The sequence below is a fragment of the Psammomys obesus genome, unplaced genomic scaffold, assembly GCF_907164565.1.
Source record: "Psammomys obesus unplaced genomic scaffold, mPsaObe1.curated_primary_1811, whole genome shotgun sequence".
Classification (NCBI taxonomy): Eukaryota; Metazoa; Chordata; class Mammalia; order Rodentia; family Muridae; genus Psammomys; species Psammomys obesus.
In genome coordinates, this window is record NW_026585587.1 from 6,594,563 (window position 1) to 6,612,781 (window position 18,219).

Sequence of the window (18,219 nt, forward strand, 5' to 3'; positions counted from 1 at the left end):
ACTTGCTCACCATGGCTTGCTCAACCTGCTTTCCTATAGAACCCGGGATCACAGTCCGAGCAGCACAGATATGTTGAGGTAGTCAGGTTCCAGGTGCCAATGACACCTTTAGGACTAAAAGAAACAATGCTTGTCAAACCCGCCCACAGCTCACACTGTGTCTGGTCTGTGAGCCAAGCCAGTCTCTTCCACAGCTCTATTTCCCAAAACCTTGGGGCTTTTTAGCTACAGCATTCCCTGATTATTTCTATTTAGGTAACTTGTTTATGCATGTTTAATAATTGATTTACAAATTACATAATCTCACCTTAGACCTCCTCTTAAACGCAGCTCCCATATTGGTGCTGCTTCTTTTTAAAGATGGAAATGAATGGAAATGAATGCTGGGTGCATTTCTCCAGGCCCTGCCTGAGGTAATGCGGAAAGGGCTTGCTCTTCACGTGGGGTGGACAGCTGGGGGCCTGGCTGCCACAGCTAAGAGTCATTCTGGTTCATTTGTACTTCGGTGTGGCTAAAGTCTTTGAAATCTGAGTTGGTTCTTTACTCATATCCGAGCTGAATGTTACGTGAGAGCCCTGAGCTGTGCACACTGTTAGACGGATCATTAATTCTCCCCAGGAGTGCAAGTCCTTTTTGGCTTTGTACCAAGATGACATTATGAGAAAGTAGCTTTACCTCCTGCTTCCAGTACTGAAGTGTGTCTCAGAAGGAAGGGCAAGAGGCTCTTCAGTCAGGTTGACGATGAGAAGGTATCAGATCCGGAGGCTTCTGTCTTAGGTGAGAGAATGTGGCACAGGGGGACTTCTAGGAGGGCCTGCTTAGTTGTCTGGGTAATGGGCATCTGGAAGAGGAAGGATGGGAAGCATAGTGTAGTCCCTCTGGGGGCACTATTGAGACCCTACATAGGTTAAAAATGGAACCACAGCCTGAGCAAGCAATCCCGCTGCTGAGTGAGAGGTTGAAGAACAGACATGAGTATGCTGGGGAGAGCTCTGCCCTCCACGTTCGTTGTAGCTCCACTCACGCGGATTGAGCTTTAGAACCACCCCACCTACGTGCCCACCTATGGATGAATGGCCAGAGGGAATGCATTTGCATACACAGTGGGGCGCTATTCAGTCTTAAGGTAGTGATTCTGTCATCTATGACAACATGGACGAATCCGGAAGACAGTCATGATCAGAGGATTTAGACACACAAGTAAGTATGAGATCTTACTTGTACATGTGATCTAAAAATGTTAATGTTTCAAAAACAGTAAAACGGCCATTTGCTGATGGCTTGGGACATGGTGGCTGAAGAGACAAACTTTCAATCAGCAAATGTAAGGTCAGGGTACCTGTTGTACATCATGGCGACAACAGATAGTACCAAAGGTTTAAGACTTGAAAGCTGTTAAGGCTTCTCTTTCTAAGTGTTACTACCCCCAAAAAAGCACGTGTGGGTAACATAGGAGGAAGTGTGTCACTGTGGAGGCAGACTTTGAGTCTTATATATGCTCAAGGCATACCCAGTGACACAATCTCCTTCTGCCGCCTGTGGATCAAGATGTAGAACTCTCGGCTTCTCCAGCACCATGTTCTGCCTGCACGCTGCCGTGCTTCCTGCCATGACGATAACGGACTAAACCTCTGAAACTGTAAGCCAGCCTCAAGTAAATGTTTTCCTTTATAAGAGTGGCCGTGGCCGTGGCGTCTTTCATAGCAATAAAACCCTACCTGAGACAAAAGTCTTCAGGTTTGGAGCCAACTATCTATCTATCTATAGCCAACTGTCTATAAGAAAAAAAAATGATTAAAAAACTATGGGCAACTATACCGAACATGATTGAAGGAAAGAATGCAATCTAACAGTAACAGGCCAAGGTGGGGTAACCCACAGAGGCCGACTGTCCAGGCCTTTCATGACCTTTCTGGACAGGGCTCCTTCCTTCAGAGGGAGAGGCAGGACTCTTCTGGAATGGCAGGTGTTGGAACCTGCAATCACTGTACTACAGATGACTCAGAAGGCCAAAGGAAATGGTGGTAACGTCATCAGGGTTTATTTTTCACACTGATTGTTATACTCTGTCTGTGTGTGCGTGTGTGCACATGAGCACGAGTCACTTCTCTCCTTTAACGGTGTGGGCTCCAGGGACTGAACTCGGGTGGCCAGGCCAGGCGACAAGCACCTTTTCCCTACCAGGACTTTCCACCCAATATTTTTAGAGTTTTATGGTTGGCTTTGGCGAAAAGGGTTTTACTTGTATGGCTGAGTAGGGGTCTGAGGGCCTTTGGACCACCGTGGTCCCAGAGCTTGTGAGGGATAGCTGAGGACCACTGCATTATTCCGACTGCCCACAACTGAGGGGCCCATGCTGCTTGGAGGTCCAACGCATGGGATTTCTGATTTATATTTGGGCCACTCAGAGCAGTGGGGTGAACCCCAGAGGTGAGCGCTTCTTTCTTTTGCCTTCCCTTGGGCCCTGTTTATTGTGTGGTGTGGCTGAGTAGGCGCCTCGTGGAGCCAAAGCGAGTGCCATTCAAAGCAGGTGGGAGGCAGGGCGCTGTTGGTGGCTGTAGGCAACGCCTCCACACAGATACTGCTCACGGTCTATTGCCCCCTCCGCCTTGGGCTGATCTCCAGGCTTGCTCGGTCACACATGAGAACCAAGAAGTTGACGAAGCAGAGACAGTGTCCCCGCAACCCGATAACAGTATCTACGAGAGACCTCCCAGCCCCGGCCCGAGGCTGGGGTCGCTCCAGCTATCCCGACAGCATCATCTGCTAGAGATGCAGCTTCCTAAGGCGCTGAGCGATCAGACCCCGAGCTGCCCCTCTGGGTGGCGTCCCCTTCCTCCTGGCCACGGAAGGGACACTGTGGGTAGCACCAGGTGGGCAGCCTGTCCTTGCACTGGAGGTTGTTGCAAAGTGTCACTGCTCAGAGCATTTGCTCCCAGCTGGCAAGTCACGCAGAGTGCTGAGAGATGATGACAGCCAGCAGCCTGTGCAAGGGGGGGTCAGAAGATAGGTCAGCCTGCGTCTTAATTCAATTTGAATGTTCCAAAGTAAGTCAAAAGCCTTGAGGTCCAGGATTTTCTTAAGGGCATGATGACAAGTGCACTCTTGAGAGTTTCCTGGCCAAGTGGATGCCTCGTGACCTCCGGCCTCAGCAACGCCCCCTGCTGGTGGTGGCAGGAAAAGTCAGTTAAGACTGTTTTCAGGTTCCTTCTCAGGAGACTGCAGGATATTTAGTAATTATTGGTGTTTAAGATGGGAAGAGTGATCGTGAGTGATCGTTGGCCATCAGGAGCTAGGGGCATCACGGCCCTGGACGTGTCTCCTCTGCTTAGGAGCAGAAAGTTTTCTGTCTCCAGCTGTGTGGGGCCTCAGAGGACAGCGCAACAGTTACTCCACTCTGCACGTTGGGGGATAGACATTTGAGGAACCACCCATGAGCCGGTGCCCCCCCCCCCGTTCCACTGTTTCCATCGAAGATGAGCTGTACCGGGCTGTCTCGATGGGAAAGTTCATCTGAACGCCAAGGGTCAGGGGGCAGAGAAGATCCCCAAGATATCCACAAGAGGGAAGCTGAGTCCCTTCGGGATCTCAGGACCTCCCAGGTTAACTTTCAGGGTTGGTCCTGGTTGTACAGCACAATGGGATGGACAGGGAACAGGTTACAGCCACCTGCCTTGGTCTCCTTAGATCCCAGTGTCAATACTGCACCTTTTCTTATTCTCAGAGCCTCTGTCGGCATGTCTGAAGATGAGGCTATGAGGAAACAGGGCTTTCCTGAGGCTTGCAGGAGCTTTGGGTCTAAAGCATTACTTACACATAGTAGGCTCTTGAAACTGTCTGCTGATGCTGGCCGTATGGTCCTGCGTTCCCCTTCCTAGAAATGTGTGCGATCCAGTCAGCTTGGAAGTGTTCATTCTGGCCGGTCATCACCTATAGTCTTTTTGTTTTGTTTTGTTTTTTTTAACACTTTGTTTTACTTCCCTGTTTATTGCTTTTGACTCACAAATAATTATAGATGTTAATTGTGTATGACACAAGGCCTTGGTATATGTCTACACTATGAAATGACCAGATCAGGCCAATTAATCTAGCTACCCCATACTCATTTTTCTGGTGAGAATATCTAAGGTCTTGTCTCCTAGCCATTTGCAAGTGACAGATAATGTTTCCGTTATGAATCCTGGTCAGAGTTGTGGGATAGACCTATTGTCTCAAGAGATAATTGTGATATAGGTATCAGGGAGTACAATAAAATGATTGCTAGATGACAAATATTTTCAAACGTATCACTTCTCATCCTTGGATTTTGGTCTCTCCCTGGGAAAACCAACAGTGACAGGATATCTCTATGCAGGAGGTCACGTAGCAATCAAATACAGGCAACTCTCTACTGACATGCTCCTCACGGGCTTCCTCAGCTCTGCGCTAACATGCGCTCCACGCTTGTTATCCTGGCTTGTAAAGCAAGCGCTTCATTTGAGTGTTTTTTTTTCTCATACCAACGCCTCCATGGTCCATTTTCCCGTCGCAATATCGCCACCTAGTGTCCACAAGTACCAACTGCAAGGCCATGAACCTCTTTCTCACGTTGGAGGCGCTGGTGTGGATGACTACTGAGGTAAGGGACAGAGGTCAAAGTTTGAGGTTGAAGTTGGGTCTTGAGGAGAGATAGCAAACACTGAAGGGGAGATTAGGTTAGAGGTATCCCCTCTTTCCACAGACTGCCCCGGGTGAAGGAAGCAGTTGTTCGGGGGAGAGGTGTAATGCACAGACAGGAGAGGTTCACAGTTACCTCCCTAAATGCACCAAGACTCTCCCTCATCTGTGGGCCTGGAGAGCCAGGAGCCTCCCTCTGCAGATCTTCGGGCAGTCTTTCTTTCTCATCTTTCTCCCTCTGGGTTACGGGTCTCTTTTCAGGCCGGCAGCCCCAAGAGCTCCCTTGTGTTCCCACAGAAGATTAAGATTACTCTCCTGGTGTGTAAAAAGACAGGGGTGCCCAGTGAGAGCGGAGAGGCCAAGCCCCTCCGGAGGGCCTGGGGGAGCATTAGATGACCCGTCTGATGAGCATCATCTTTGTCACCGCCTCTCCTCCCCCCTAAGGGTCCCTTTGTGTCCTTGTCGCTTGTTCTGTGTTACACTAGGTGACTAGATGCTAAACTCACCTTGGCCCCCTGTCCTCAGGCTCTTACAGAGTTCCTGGGGTCCGAGAACAGCATGCACAGTTATAAACACCAAGGGCAGGAAGCAACTGTGGGCTGACATGATGCCTAAGATGTCCATCAGACTTATCTTTTTTGGGGGGTCTGTGCATTATAGTATGTCTATCCTGTACTATATGACTAAAATCTGCTTATAAGTGAGTATATGCCATGTATGTCTTTCTGGGACTACGTTACTTCACTCAGGATAATCTTTTCTACTTCTGTTTGCCTGCAAATTTTATAATTTCTTTGTTTTTAGTGGCTGAGTATTATTCCATTGTGTTAATGTACCACAGTTTCTTTATCCATTCTTCTGTTGAGGAACATCTAGGTTGTTTCCAGTTTCTGGCTATTTCGAATACAGCTGCTATGAACATGGTTGAGCAATGTCCTTGTTGTATGGTGAAGCATCTTTTTTTTAAACAATTGATTGCTTCAGATATTTTATGACAGTAATAGAAAGCTGACCAGCACAGCTGGTAACAGATGTATTAGCCCATCACCATGAATCTTGCCCTGAGGTTAGCAGTTGCCTTTTATTTTAGGAAGGGTCATTTTAGCATGACTGTATTATAAAATAAGTCTTCCTGTATCAAGGCTATGTACACAATCCTGCCTGGAGACGCTAAGATTAAGGACGTGCTTATTCACTGACATTCACTGTGATAAGACATTTACCTGCACCGTGATAAGACTATTATTGCAACAGAAGGGTTGGGGTACAGAGAGCTCAGCTCAAACCAGCCTGTCATTCAGCTCTGTGTCCTTGTGCGCCTGACCCTTAGCCTCCCTTACTTTGGCTCCCCTACTGGTGCAGAGGCTGTTGTCAATGGGCTACCCTTGTGGAGGTGAGAAAATGCAGGGGAACACTGGATGGAAGACAAGCACCAACAGCACTGCAGTGGCTGAGCACTGAGTTATTAGCACCTCACGGCAGCTGCTCCTACACAGGTCAAGGGTCAGCTCAGAGGACAGTGACATCATCCCTGGATAGAACAGGCTTACACGTAGACACGCGACTCAGTGTGGGTTTTTTATGAGGATTATGCTTTGACAGACAAGAGAGATTATTGGAGTTATCCTTTCTTCCTCCTCCTCCTCCTCCTCCTCTTCTTCTTTTCTTTTTTAGACAGGATGTCTCATTATGTAGATCAGGATGGCCTCAAACCCACAGAGCCCACAGACACCCACTGGCCTCTGCCTCTCAAGTGCTGGGCTGAACAGCATGCTCCACCTGAATGGCTTCTAGATAACTAAAACACGAAACCCCAGGAATCCTTATATAGGTGTGATACAAGAGGCAGGTTAGATTAGCTTTTCTTTTCAGCTTGACATAGTCTAAAATCATGTGAAAAGTGTGAGTCTGAGCAGGAGCTGACTACATGAGCTTGGCCTGTAAGCAAGTCTGTGGGGACTGTCTTACATGAATTGGTGTGGGAAGGCCCAGCCCACTGTCCATGCATGGCGCTACTCCATAGGCAGGAGGTCCCAACTGTTGAAGAGCCGGAGAAACAGCCAAATGCAAACAAACGAGCAAGCAAGTAGCCGTGCATGCATTCATTTCTCTCTGCTCCTGACTGTGGGTGTGAGGTGATGAGCCGCTTTGAAGTCCCTGCCTTGACTCCTCCACTACCATGGACGATATAACCTAGAACGGTAACTGAAACAAAAACTCCTTTCTCCCCTAAGTTCCTTTTCTTCCGGGATGTTTTATCGCAGCAACAGAAGTGAAGCTATAATGGCAGACTCGGATGTGACTGACACGCAGGGAGCCCCCTCCCAGCCATCTGGACAGCACTGTAGTGGAGTTTGGAAGATCCTTTTGCTCAGTAATATATGTCCATGGCATTCCCTCCCACACCCCCAGCAAACGTATGACCTAGAGTGTAAAGCCATGCTGTGCAAGAGCGATCAGGAAGATGCAAAGAGCTCGTGTGTGTGATAACGGCTTGGTGTGTTCATTGGCTGTTTCCTCTGGGCAGTGTTGAGCACTTGGTAAACTAAGCACTGTCTCGCCTCCTCCTCTTTACACTAGTGAGAGCACCAGGGAGGCCTACAGGGTTAAAGCGACCCCAGGGTAAATGACAGTTGCGTAGATGAATCAGCGTCCTCTGACATTGTACAGAGAGTGGCCCTAGCTGAGGAACGTTCCCACTGTGCCAGCCCAGTTGCTGTTTTGGCTGTATGGACTGGAACATTGATATTTAAGGGTTCTATGAAATTTCCCAGTGTTCCTCAAAGACTCCGATCAAGTGTGTCTGACGGAGTCGGCTTTCCTAAGCATCCCCTCACCTTGTCTGGGGGCAGCAGTGGGGGACTGGGACATAGACAGGAGGAGAACTGGAGAAAAGACTATACCGGGAAATCACCAGGAGGAGAATGACAAGGAAGAAGAGCAAGGAAGAGCCTCCAGCTCTCCGGGGAGCCGAGGGCTGGCAGGTGAGAAGACGCAGACAGTGGCCATCAGTGACCTTCAAGGTGTAAACAGCAGACTTGTCCAGCTTACAGGAGTCACTTAAACGTACGTCTCTTCCTTCTTTTTCTCCCAGGTTTACAAAACCCTTCATCTTCATATGTATATCATTGAGATTTATGTTAAAAATAGATTTCAGCAGCTGTTCCGTGGTATAATTATCCCCATGACATCAGCGGTACATCCAGTACCAACTTCTTTTGTTGTCACTCACCAAATGCCACCAAGAATCACGTACTGTTCAGCGATGACAGCTGCTTTGTGGGCACTTGGGTATAGAACTGTGGTCTTCGCAGACACCTTCCTCAATCCATATCCACAGCCTGAAAGTTGTCCGGCATCCTATGGAGCTGACGGGTAGCCAATAACATTGTCAGAGCCACCCAGAGAGGTGCAGAGTCACATTTTGGTTTATGGGGGGGGGGGTGAATGGGGGGATTTGTGTTAAAAAAAAAAAAAGTTTGTTGTTGTTTTTTTTTTTCTCTCTCTCTTGAAGTTGCTATTATAACTCAGCTCTTCTGATTATCAAGGACCTGTAGTACCTGATAAACAGGCCCAGAAACTGAAGTGTTGAAAGGTGGTGTTTTTGTTTCTCTTTTCTTTAATGGCTAGCGTTTGGAAGCTGAGAAGGAAGGAGAGGGGGGCGTGTCTAAGAACTGCCCGACTTTTTCCCTGTTGTCTCAGTCCTTTGTCCACGTCGTAAGAGATGACCCGAGGCTGGTGGGTTTGTAAAGGACAGGGGTTTGCTTTGATTCAAGGTTCTGGACGTCAGGACATCTAAGAGCGTAGTGCTGACAGGCACCTCAGGCTGTTTCAACATGGCAGACAGCAGAAGGGCAAATCTGCGTGTGTGTGTGTGTGTGTCTGTGTGTGTGTCTGTGTCTGTGCGTGTGTGCCTGCGTGCCTGCGTGCGTGTATGTGATCTCACTTTGTAATAACCAGCCCTTGCAATAGCAAACCCACCCCTAAGAGAAGAACGTTTCTATTATTTACATCTGAAATGTCCGTATGACTCATGTGTTACGCCATGGTTAATTATGATGCTATTGGAGGCAGCAGAACCCTTAGGAGGTGGAGCCTAGTGGGAGGAAGCGAGATCCGCAGGGCCTTGCCCGAGAAGGGAACGTGTATCGTGTTAAACTGTTCACTTTCTAGCTGCTACGGGGTGAACAGTTTAATACACTACATGCCCCCAGCATGATGTGTTATCCTACCCCAAGCCCCACAATAATGAGATCAAGTGATCTCGGACTGGGAGCCCAAACTTTGCTGCTTAAGAATAAGTTGCTGCTCTCAAGAATTTGCTATAGTAATGGGAAGCGGATTAATCCCTCACTGCTCTCAGCTCTGCTGGAGCTCCGCCTCCCAGGGCTACCAAGATGGCAACCAGTCTCAGCAGGGGATTTAGGAAGAACAAACCACATTCAACTCTTCACTCTCACCATCTTCCCTCTACCCCACCCTCACCGCCTCGCCTCCGCATGGCCATCCTGTCCAGCAAACTCTGCCATAGCCCTTGGGAAAGGGAGCTCTTTAGCACAGCAACGCTGTTCTTCTTTGAAGACAAAACCCAAAGTAGCTGTGGGTTTGATGAATAAGAAGCTGGGCAGGGTCGACACTGTGAGATCCTGTGTGGATAATTGTAGAAGCCACCTGCTTTCTCCCGGAAAAGCTGGTAAAAGAGCTGGGTCTACCTATGGCCAGAGGATGGACCTGGTGTGATGAAGGCACTAGCTGCTGGTTTCCCAACAGTCAAGGCTGTGGCTGTGGCTGCTGCTGTGATGGGACTTGGAACCACAAGGAGTCAAAAGCCTTTGACTTTGAGGAAAAGCTTTGACTTTTGAATTTGAGATACAGTTTTCTTCCTTCCTTGCTTGCTTTTAAAAGTTTATTTTCTTTTTGCCAATTCAGACAGCAAGTTACACTCTCTCTTACTCTCACACAGAGGAAATGAGCTAGTAAAGTCCTTGCTGGCTGATGGCCCAATTGCTGTGCATTGGGATCCCCAGGGCAATGGAGACCTTTACTAGGCAAGCAGCTTTGGGGAGAGGAAGACAAAGGATTGCCCTGTGGCCTTTGTGGCTTTACCTCACACCTGACCGCTGTTAGCTAGTAGGCATTACCCACTCCATCCTTAGAATAGTGACTCAGGATGTCCTGTAGTCACTGCTAGTGGAGGGAAGCCAGGTGAGTTTAGCTTGCTTTTCCTCCTGCTCTTTCCGACATGTTCCTTTGCTGCTGGACCATTGTGCTGCCATGGGAGAAGGGGGCTAGCTGAGGGGAAAGGCCTTCCAGGCAACCATCCAGGCTAGAAATCTTAGTAATTTTATCTGTGTTTTAGAAACCTCCCCACCATCAGTCCCAGCCCAGCAGCAGCTCAGGGAACAAGGGGATTGGATTCCCAGCAGGGTACTGCTTTCCAGTAGAACTGAGGAACAAAAAACAGCAGGGAAGCTGTTTACACAGCCCAGGAGCCCTGTTAAGGAGGGGCAGGAAGAGTCTCAGCCTAGTTAGCTGCCAGAGCAGCAAGTAGGAGACAGCCAGAGAACCAGGCTGACAAATGAGGGGACTCCGGATTTTGGCAGATGGCAGAAAAGCCATGCCAGCTGCTCTTTCTCCGGGCTCCCCAGGCCACTGGTCAGTCATGTCATGTTGATCCTTAGGACATGAAGTGAGGTTCATTTGAAGAAAATTACATCAAGGCTTTCCATTTGTACTTCCGTTGTCTCTGAGAACCCCCTGAAGTTGAGTGGCCTTGGCACATTCGTGGCTAGAGTGATGCCCCTGGCAGAGCAGGTCCTAAGCTGCCGTCATCCTCCCTACTCAAGCAAATCAACCCTGCTTTGATACAGCTTCCTATGTACTGTGACTCAGGGTTGACAGACTCCTTGGTCCCCCAAATAGTTCCTTAATCACTTCCCCCTTTTAGGCCCTTAGTCATCCTGGAAGACTGGCTGATGAATCACCCTTTGCTCTTTGTTATACACTGCAGGGGACCCCAGCTGTCAAAGCCTGTGGAGAAAATGGGCTTTCAGCCCCCGCTGGAAAGAAAAGCAGAGGAGGATGGTTCTAGGATGCCTGGTGCTTTGGGCCCCTGAATCCCGGATGGAGACACTGTCCAGCTGCTGGTTTGAGGATTGGGACAGCCCAGAACTCCCTTCAGAAAGACACCACCCACTAACTACTGATGTGAAGTGAAGTGAAGTTTAAGAAGAAAAGGACCGGGTTTCTGTGACCCAGCAAGACCAGCTTTCTTGGCTAAAATCTCTAATATCTGCTCCCCTGTGAGGGACTTTGGGGTCCCAAAGAGGGGTTCATTCATTTCTGCCTGGGGGGACTAGGCATGTTGGCTGAATTGTGTCTTTTAGATGACATTGCAAGCCAGGCATGGTAGCATGTGCCTGTGGTTCTGGCACTCAGGAAGCTGAGGCGGGGGGATAGACAATTTTGGGTCAGGATGGGCTACACAGTGAGACTCTCTCAAAACCAAACAAATACCTTGAGAAATTTATTTAACTCCCCCCTCTCTTTCCCCCTCTCTTTTCTTCCTCTCTTCCTCTCTCCCTCCCTCCCCATTTTATAGATTACTGAAATGTTGCAGTAACCACTAAAACGAGCAACTTGATTTCTTCACTCCACAGCGTAGTGGCCTGGCTGCGTGAGTTTGGACGTGGCCCGCTCCCTTTATATTTTCTTTACCCACCTCACCACTGAACGTTTATGTTTGTTCCTAGATTCTCCTGCCAATGCCGTATAGTAATCCGTGTCCACGTGTGGGCTCCTGGAGGTGCTTGCATTCGTTATTAGGTGGCAGTTACTGACTTCCTGATCTCTTGCCGAACTACCTGTTGAATGACGCTGCGCATGGCCATGTGGATTGCCCACTGCACTTGAGCAAAAGATTCCCACGAATTTGAGTGCTTCTGTTCTTCTGTTGAGGTTTGTGTCCTCAACAGACATTAGGGCCATGCCACGTCTCAGAACGTGGCTGCTCCTTTGCCCTAGAAGATGAATGAGAAGATGCAGAGTCATGCCGGTCCAGGTTAGCCCAACCAGTCAGCTGAGCCATAGGCAAGGTCAGCAGAGGCCCAGGGAAGGGTAGCCATAGCCAGGCTACTGTCCTTGGGTTACATGGGAAGAGAAATGGCTGAGGCTGAAATCTATTGGAATTTGAGACTAGTCATTCGCCACTGCTAAAGCTGATTAATAGGCCCCAAAGAGTAAAATGCTGTCAAAATTAAACCTAAACTATGTGGCTTTGGCCCTAGGGGACTGCCAAGTAGGCAATCTAGACTGTCTAGTTCGCTTGGTAAAACTGTTAAAATATTAAACAGAAATGTCTATAAAAGCCAGGCATGGTTGACAAACCTGCAATCCCAGCATTCGAGGCAAAGGTAGGGAGACAGAGTTCAAGGCTAGCCTGGGCTACACAGCAAGACCCTTCCTCGAAAGAAGTGAAAGAACAAAATCCCTGGTATGAAGTAAATCCAAGAAATAATCAAAAATTTTCCCCTATGAAATAACACCTTTACTACTTTGGTTCACAACTAAAGTTCCGAATTCATAATTAACCTCCGTGCCCGTGAGCTCCTTATGGGTGCCAGAAAAGTTCCTGCTTGTGTCCCATGGTGCTCTGCAGTGCTGTGGCCACATCAGCCAGCGCCCCCATTTCACATGATTCCCTTGCTCCAATTTCACTCAGGGAGGCCGGTTTCCAAGTGTCACGTGGCACATGGCTGTTACAGCGTTGGTCCCACATGAGTCTAGAGTTGGCTTCAGCAGAGTTCTCCTCTCACCAGCAAGGTCACATCCTCCCCCTTGGACATTTTCCTTTCTGGAAAGGAAACTGAGGAACTGGAATAAAGATGTGTGTGTGTGTGTGTGTGTGTGTGTGTGTGTGTGTGTGTGTGTGAGCGTATGTATGTGTATATGAGTGTTTTCAAGTTCCAGCTTAAGAAAGGTGGCTTACTTGTTCCAAAGTAATTTCCCTACAATGAAATCCATTTATTTTGCCGAATCATTTTGCCACATGATCGGCCATTCCATCACCTTACAAAATCCTTTACAAGTCAGCTCACTGCCACCAGGCCCATTCTGAAAACTCCTGATTGGCTTCCTGTCTGCACAGATTTGTCTTTTCTAGAATATTCCATGAGTTGCATAATAGGTAGCCTTGAAGTCTGGCTGTTTTGTTTTGTTTGTTGGTTTGTTTCTTTGGATTGATCTATGCCACTGGTTCTCAACCTTCCTAATGCTTTAATAGTTCATGCTGTGGTAAAACCCCAACCATAAAATTATTTGTTGCTACTTCATGACTATACCTCTGCTACTGTTCTGAATTGGAATGTAAATATCTGATAGGCAGGATATCTGGTAGGCAGGCCTTTAAGGGGTCAAGGCCCACAGGCTGAGAATTGCTGATCTCTGCTGTCCTGGGCATGAAGTTCATCCCTTTCAGTTTTATTTCTGAGCTATTTTTATGCTTATGTGCACCGTAATTTATCCATCTACACATTGGAAGACAGTTAGATTCTTTCCAGGGCTCTTGGAGGCAGAGTTGAGTAGCCCTTTCCCTCTGTTTCAGGGTCCTCAGGCCACTGTGGCAAAACATCTTAAGCTGAGTAGTTTAAAAAACACACTCTCACTCCCACCTCCAACTTCTCATCCTCTCTCTTTCTCTTGTTTTTCAAACCTACTAAGTCCAAGTTCTGCTACTTGATGATACATAAATAATTATATTGGCATAATATAAAGCATGCTTAGAAAAGAGGTGCAAAGAAGAAGAAGAAAAAAACCCTACACTTTTCTGAGTGATTCAGAAAAGCAGATTTGGGAAGCCGCATGGTTGCAGTTCCGTGAACCACTACACCAAGGGGTGAGAATTCTGTGACGGGAAAGTGCATTATCTCATTAAAGGGATAATTTCTCCTCCTGTCTCTTCAGCATGGCTTCATGAAACCACTTCCTTGAGGGGTGGTTCTACAGCCAGGTGACCAGTCCAGCTGTGTTGGAAGCACAGAGGTCCTTGTGCCCATAGATAAGAAGTAGGGAAACCAGGAATGCTGAATCCTGGTTTGTCTCTTTGAAGGAAGAGATGTATAACCTGTTTTCACGTAGAAGCCTGGTGACCTGAGCAGAGGTAGTTAATAGCCCTCTGCACTAGCTGTAAGACACAGACCACACCAGCTGCTCCCCTGGGCTCTTCAGGTAACTAACACATGTAACCCATCTTCATGGAAGAGGTGGCATGTACTTTGAGAAGAGTTTCGATGTAATTATGCCTTATCGTACACAGGGTATTGTTACATCAGAAAACTCTTTTTTTTTTTTTTCCAAATTGTACTATACTTAAATATGCCCAAAATAAACTGCCCTATGCCAGACTCTAGAAGTTTGAACCAACGTGGGCAGCTGAATCCTGCTGAACGGGATCTCCTTGCCTCGTGCAGACTGATACTCTGCTGGCCACAGCATTTGCAGAGACCCCCCCACAGCTAGATCAACTCATGTTTTGGATAGTTTAGAATGTTGGGTCTCTACCCTGGCCAGAGAAACAGCTTTCTCTAATGAGGCTCCACAGGGCTCCCATTGAGACTACTGTAATACTGTGTGACTGCTTGTTCCTGGTCGGTGTTGGAATTTAGACCAGAATGCTGCTCACAATAACTACAGCAATCACCCCCTTCCACAGACACCAACAGGCACCCTGTGAACACTGAACCCCTCGCTAACAGATGTCCAGGTGCCCAGATTTTTTACTCGGGAAATTGCCTTTACAGGTTTGGTCCCTGAGACAGCTCATCTTGGTTGTCAATTAGACTGCATCTGGAATCAACTTAAACCCAAGCAGATAGGGTTAGAACCCGCTTCTGGATTCCAGTGTAGACTGATGACCAGCAACTATCCAGGAATCATCCCAGACTCCAGCACCAGACTGAGACTGCTGGGGTATCTGGATTCTTGGCCTTTCTGTCATGACACAGCAATTGTTGGACCACCTGGACCACAGCCTGTTAGCTACTCTAATAGATCACACACACACAAACACACACCACATTGCTATGAAATGATGTGTGTGTGTGTGTGTGTGTGTGTTCTGTTTCATTCCTTTTAAACCCTGACTACTACAGGTATATCAAAGGGCTACTAGTCATGGCAACACATACGCCATTCCCCTTCCTTGCCACTGGCTGGGGAATCAGCCTAGCTAAAGGTTCTAGCTGTGAAACCTTACCACTTCCTCAGAGGGACCTTGTCTCTGACACATTGCCCTGGTTCTTTTTCAGATGCCCCACCATGCTGTCTCTGGCACTGAGGTCTGAATTTTTCTCAGGGACCCTGCCATGACGTTTTCCATCCATCCTTCTGTCCATCTATCTGCCTACCTGCCTTCATGCCTGCCTGCCTGTCTGCCTAATCCATTGTAGCTGGTCTTTGTTACTTTGTGGGTTCTTCTTTTTCCCAATCCTTTATCCCCCTGGTTTCACCCCCTAACATTAGATAGGAAAAAACAAGGATAGAGGGGAGAGCGGAATTTTAAAAAAATCCCTGAATCTAATTTCTTTCGTTTGTGTCTTCTTTGACTACAACTACTAACAAACCCGACCAACCTCCCTAAATGACCAACAATCACCTACCTACTTATTGGGGCTCTTGCATTTATGTACCCTCTGAAAAGTTCCCAGAATTCTAATCGTTACACAATCGCAGAAACTATCTGCAGCTGGTAAAATCCACGCCTCTGCTAGAGCACAAGGAAAATCAGTAAGTTGCTGCGGACAGTCTGAAGTAGCCCCCTATCCCCACACTTGGGATTAAAATGAAAACACATTCTTATAATATTTCTGTGTCTTTAAAGAAACCCAAATTCCAGAATTATCACCGCAATCTGTGGTGTCCATAACTCTTCTTGCAAACTCCTTACCCTGCAACAACCTGCCTAGTTGTCCCTCTTGACCCCATATCAGTCAGCAGTTTAAGAACCTACCAATGTTTTCATCAGACTTTCCTAATCTCGCACACTGTCCAGCGGCGTGATGGTCACTGGTCACTATCCTGTCACATTAGAGTCCTTTTTGTGAATGTCTTTGATGCCAAGAACACCAGAATGATACCTTAGCCTGAAAAAACTTTTATAAAATCACCAGAGCAAAGCAGTAGCTGCAAAGACTTTAAATGGTCACAATTAAGCATCTTATGTCCACTGTAATCAGCAATTAGAAACTTTAACCATTTCTGTGCCATCCAGAAAGTAACACAGCTGCACGCACTGGGATGGAGACTATGTCACGTGTCCAGGAGTTTTAGGACACAGCTAAGGGACGCTCTTGTGCAACCGTATTCTGATGGTTAAATTCATGTTTCGCTCGACAGTGCTGCCCATATATGACTTTAGCATGCTGTGACCATAAGTTTAAAGTCTCTCTCTCTTACAGGTCTGTTTGGATGTTTCAAGGTCCTTCTGGAATATCCTAAAGTTAGTTTGAAGCGCAGAAGGCATGACGCAGACTCTGGCTTGGGAAAGTTTATTTAAAAGCATCAAAAGGTAAAACACTCAGATAAGAGGGATAGTTCGTCACCATAAAACAAGGCAAACACAGAAAAATTTTATCACTGTAAAAAAAAAAATTAACAATAAGGCTTCATTTTCTGACGTAATCAAATGACCTGCAAAAGACAGTATAACACACAGAAAATTACCGTACTAAAACACAAAATCAAAACAAAATACCTCTTCTTCTTTTCTTTTGCTTTGTCCTCTATCTCTGGACAAGTGTCCTGGTGGGTAAGGCCTTGCCCAGTGTGTCATCAGTACTGCAGGGGAAATTGGGGGTTATTATTTTTGTTTTCAGTTTTTGAAACAGGTGCTTGAAATATAGCCCTGGCTGTCTTTGACCTTTCTCATCCTCAAAGTGCTTGGATCAAAGGTGTGTACTACTGTGTCTGTCTGGTCCATTGTTTCTTTCTAATGGGAATCCTAGGAGCTGGGGTCCCTGTGAGAGATATCATGCTAGAAATGGAAATGGCAGAAGAAAGACTGTCTCCCAGTTAGAGAAACACATGCTTCTTGTCTTTCCTTCATCTTTTCTACATGTTTTTACATGTTAACACTACTATAGGCAAGAGAATCTCTTCTCTAGTTTTGAAAAAATTTGTAAATAAGGTTGTTTGTGTTTTCACTTATATAGTGTGTCAGTTTTGCTTATATGGCAAGCGTCTAGGCCCAGAGCTAGGCTTTAGGACCGGAGTTTAGCAACAACACACGTTTTCTGCTTTGCTTTCCCTCTTTAAGGTACGTGGCATGAGCAGCTAGATTTAACTCAAATAATTAAATGTATGTGCTTCTTGGGAATCACTTCAGATTTCGCAAGTGCTATGCAGTTTGCAAAAACGATGGAGATGAGCTTTCCAGCTGCCTGTAGATTTGTAGTCTTCACGGTTCCGAGCTTTGCTGCTGTCACTGCTACTGAGCTGGCACCCTCGCCGGGGAGCACCATCTTATCTTCTAAAAACGATGATGATTAAAACGACCATTACTGTTGTGACTTCTTAGGCCTGGTGGGCCCATGGACACAGGAACTGGGCGTACAGAGCTCTGTCCAGGGCTCCAGCTGCCTCACCGGCACTGAGCTTCACCGCTGGGAAGCCTGCCTCAGAGGAACCCTGTGCTTGACCAGACCCCTGACAGCGGCTCTCCCGCCAGAGACCCGTACAAGGTCATTTTCTCCGTTTCTTTCACAGAGAGGTTCCCAGCTCTATAGATATGTTTGAATCCTGCTGTATGTTAGAATCACCCAGAGGGTTCTGAAAAGTTCTGGTACGTGAGCCGTGCCTAGAGAGGAGGTCTGGAAGTGTTAGATGATGTTAGTTGATGCTGTTCAGTGACCCTGAAAACTGAAAACAGCCTGTAGGATCGCCATGATAGTTAGAGGGACAATGGCAATGCGGTTTTGCAGTAAAGGGAAGAAACTGGGTTCAACTAAGATCAGAACAGTGATACGGGGAGATCAGGGTCCTCTCTTAGGGTTCTTAGCCTCACTAATAAAATAATGTAAGAATGGACTAAAACAGATTTAAAAGTAGAAAAAAAAAAAAGACCACAGAAAGAGTAAGCTGTAACGCTCAGCAGCTGTCCAGAAGAAGAGAACGAAGGAGAAATGGGAAAGAGCCATGCCCTGTAAGTCAGTGTGGTGGACAGCAGATGCCTGAGCAAGCATCTACATGGCAGGGTGTGGGGCTTGGGAGAGAGTGAGGAAGGAAGCCCAGGGTATCAGGAAAAACATACTTAGAGCCTGGCTAGTATCTGGAAAAAGAGAGACAGACAGAAAAAAGAAAAAGAAAGGGAAAGTTGTGCTTTTCTAACTCCGACCTCTGAAAGGTAGGCAGGCACGGCAGAATCTCAGGGTGACTCACACACCCTGGACAGCAGGAGTTCTGGGGAGAATAAGTAGAGTATTTCACTAAAGAAACAATCATTCTGCCCGTCTCTTTACTGTGGCTTCCTAGGGGTGGTCTCTTGGCCAGGTGATTTACTGGTCCAACTGT

The 18,219-nt window shown here is 47.2% G+C and overlaps 1 protein-coding gene across 1 annotated transcript in view; it reads left to right on the forward strand.

Annotated features, from left to right (window-relative positions):
- Positions 1-4,430: 4,430 nt before the first annotated feature.
- Positions 4,431-18,219, forward strand: part of Dnah14 (dynein axonemal heavy chain 14) — a 248,159-nt gene continuing 234,370 nt past the window's right edge. The window contains 4 exon segments of the mRNA XM_055609680.1: positions 4,431-4,458; positions 4,545-4,618; positions 4,918-4,999; positions 7,431-7,640. Of these exon segments, the coding sequence (XP_055465655.1) occupies positions 4,431-4,458; positions 4,545-4,618; positions 4,918-4,999; positions 7,431-7,640 (394 nt within the window).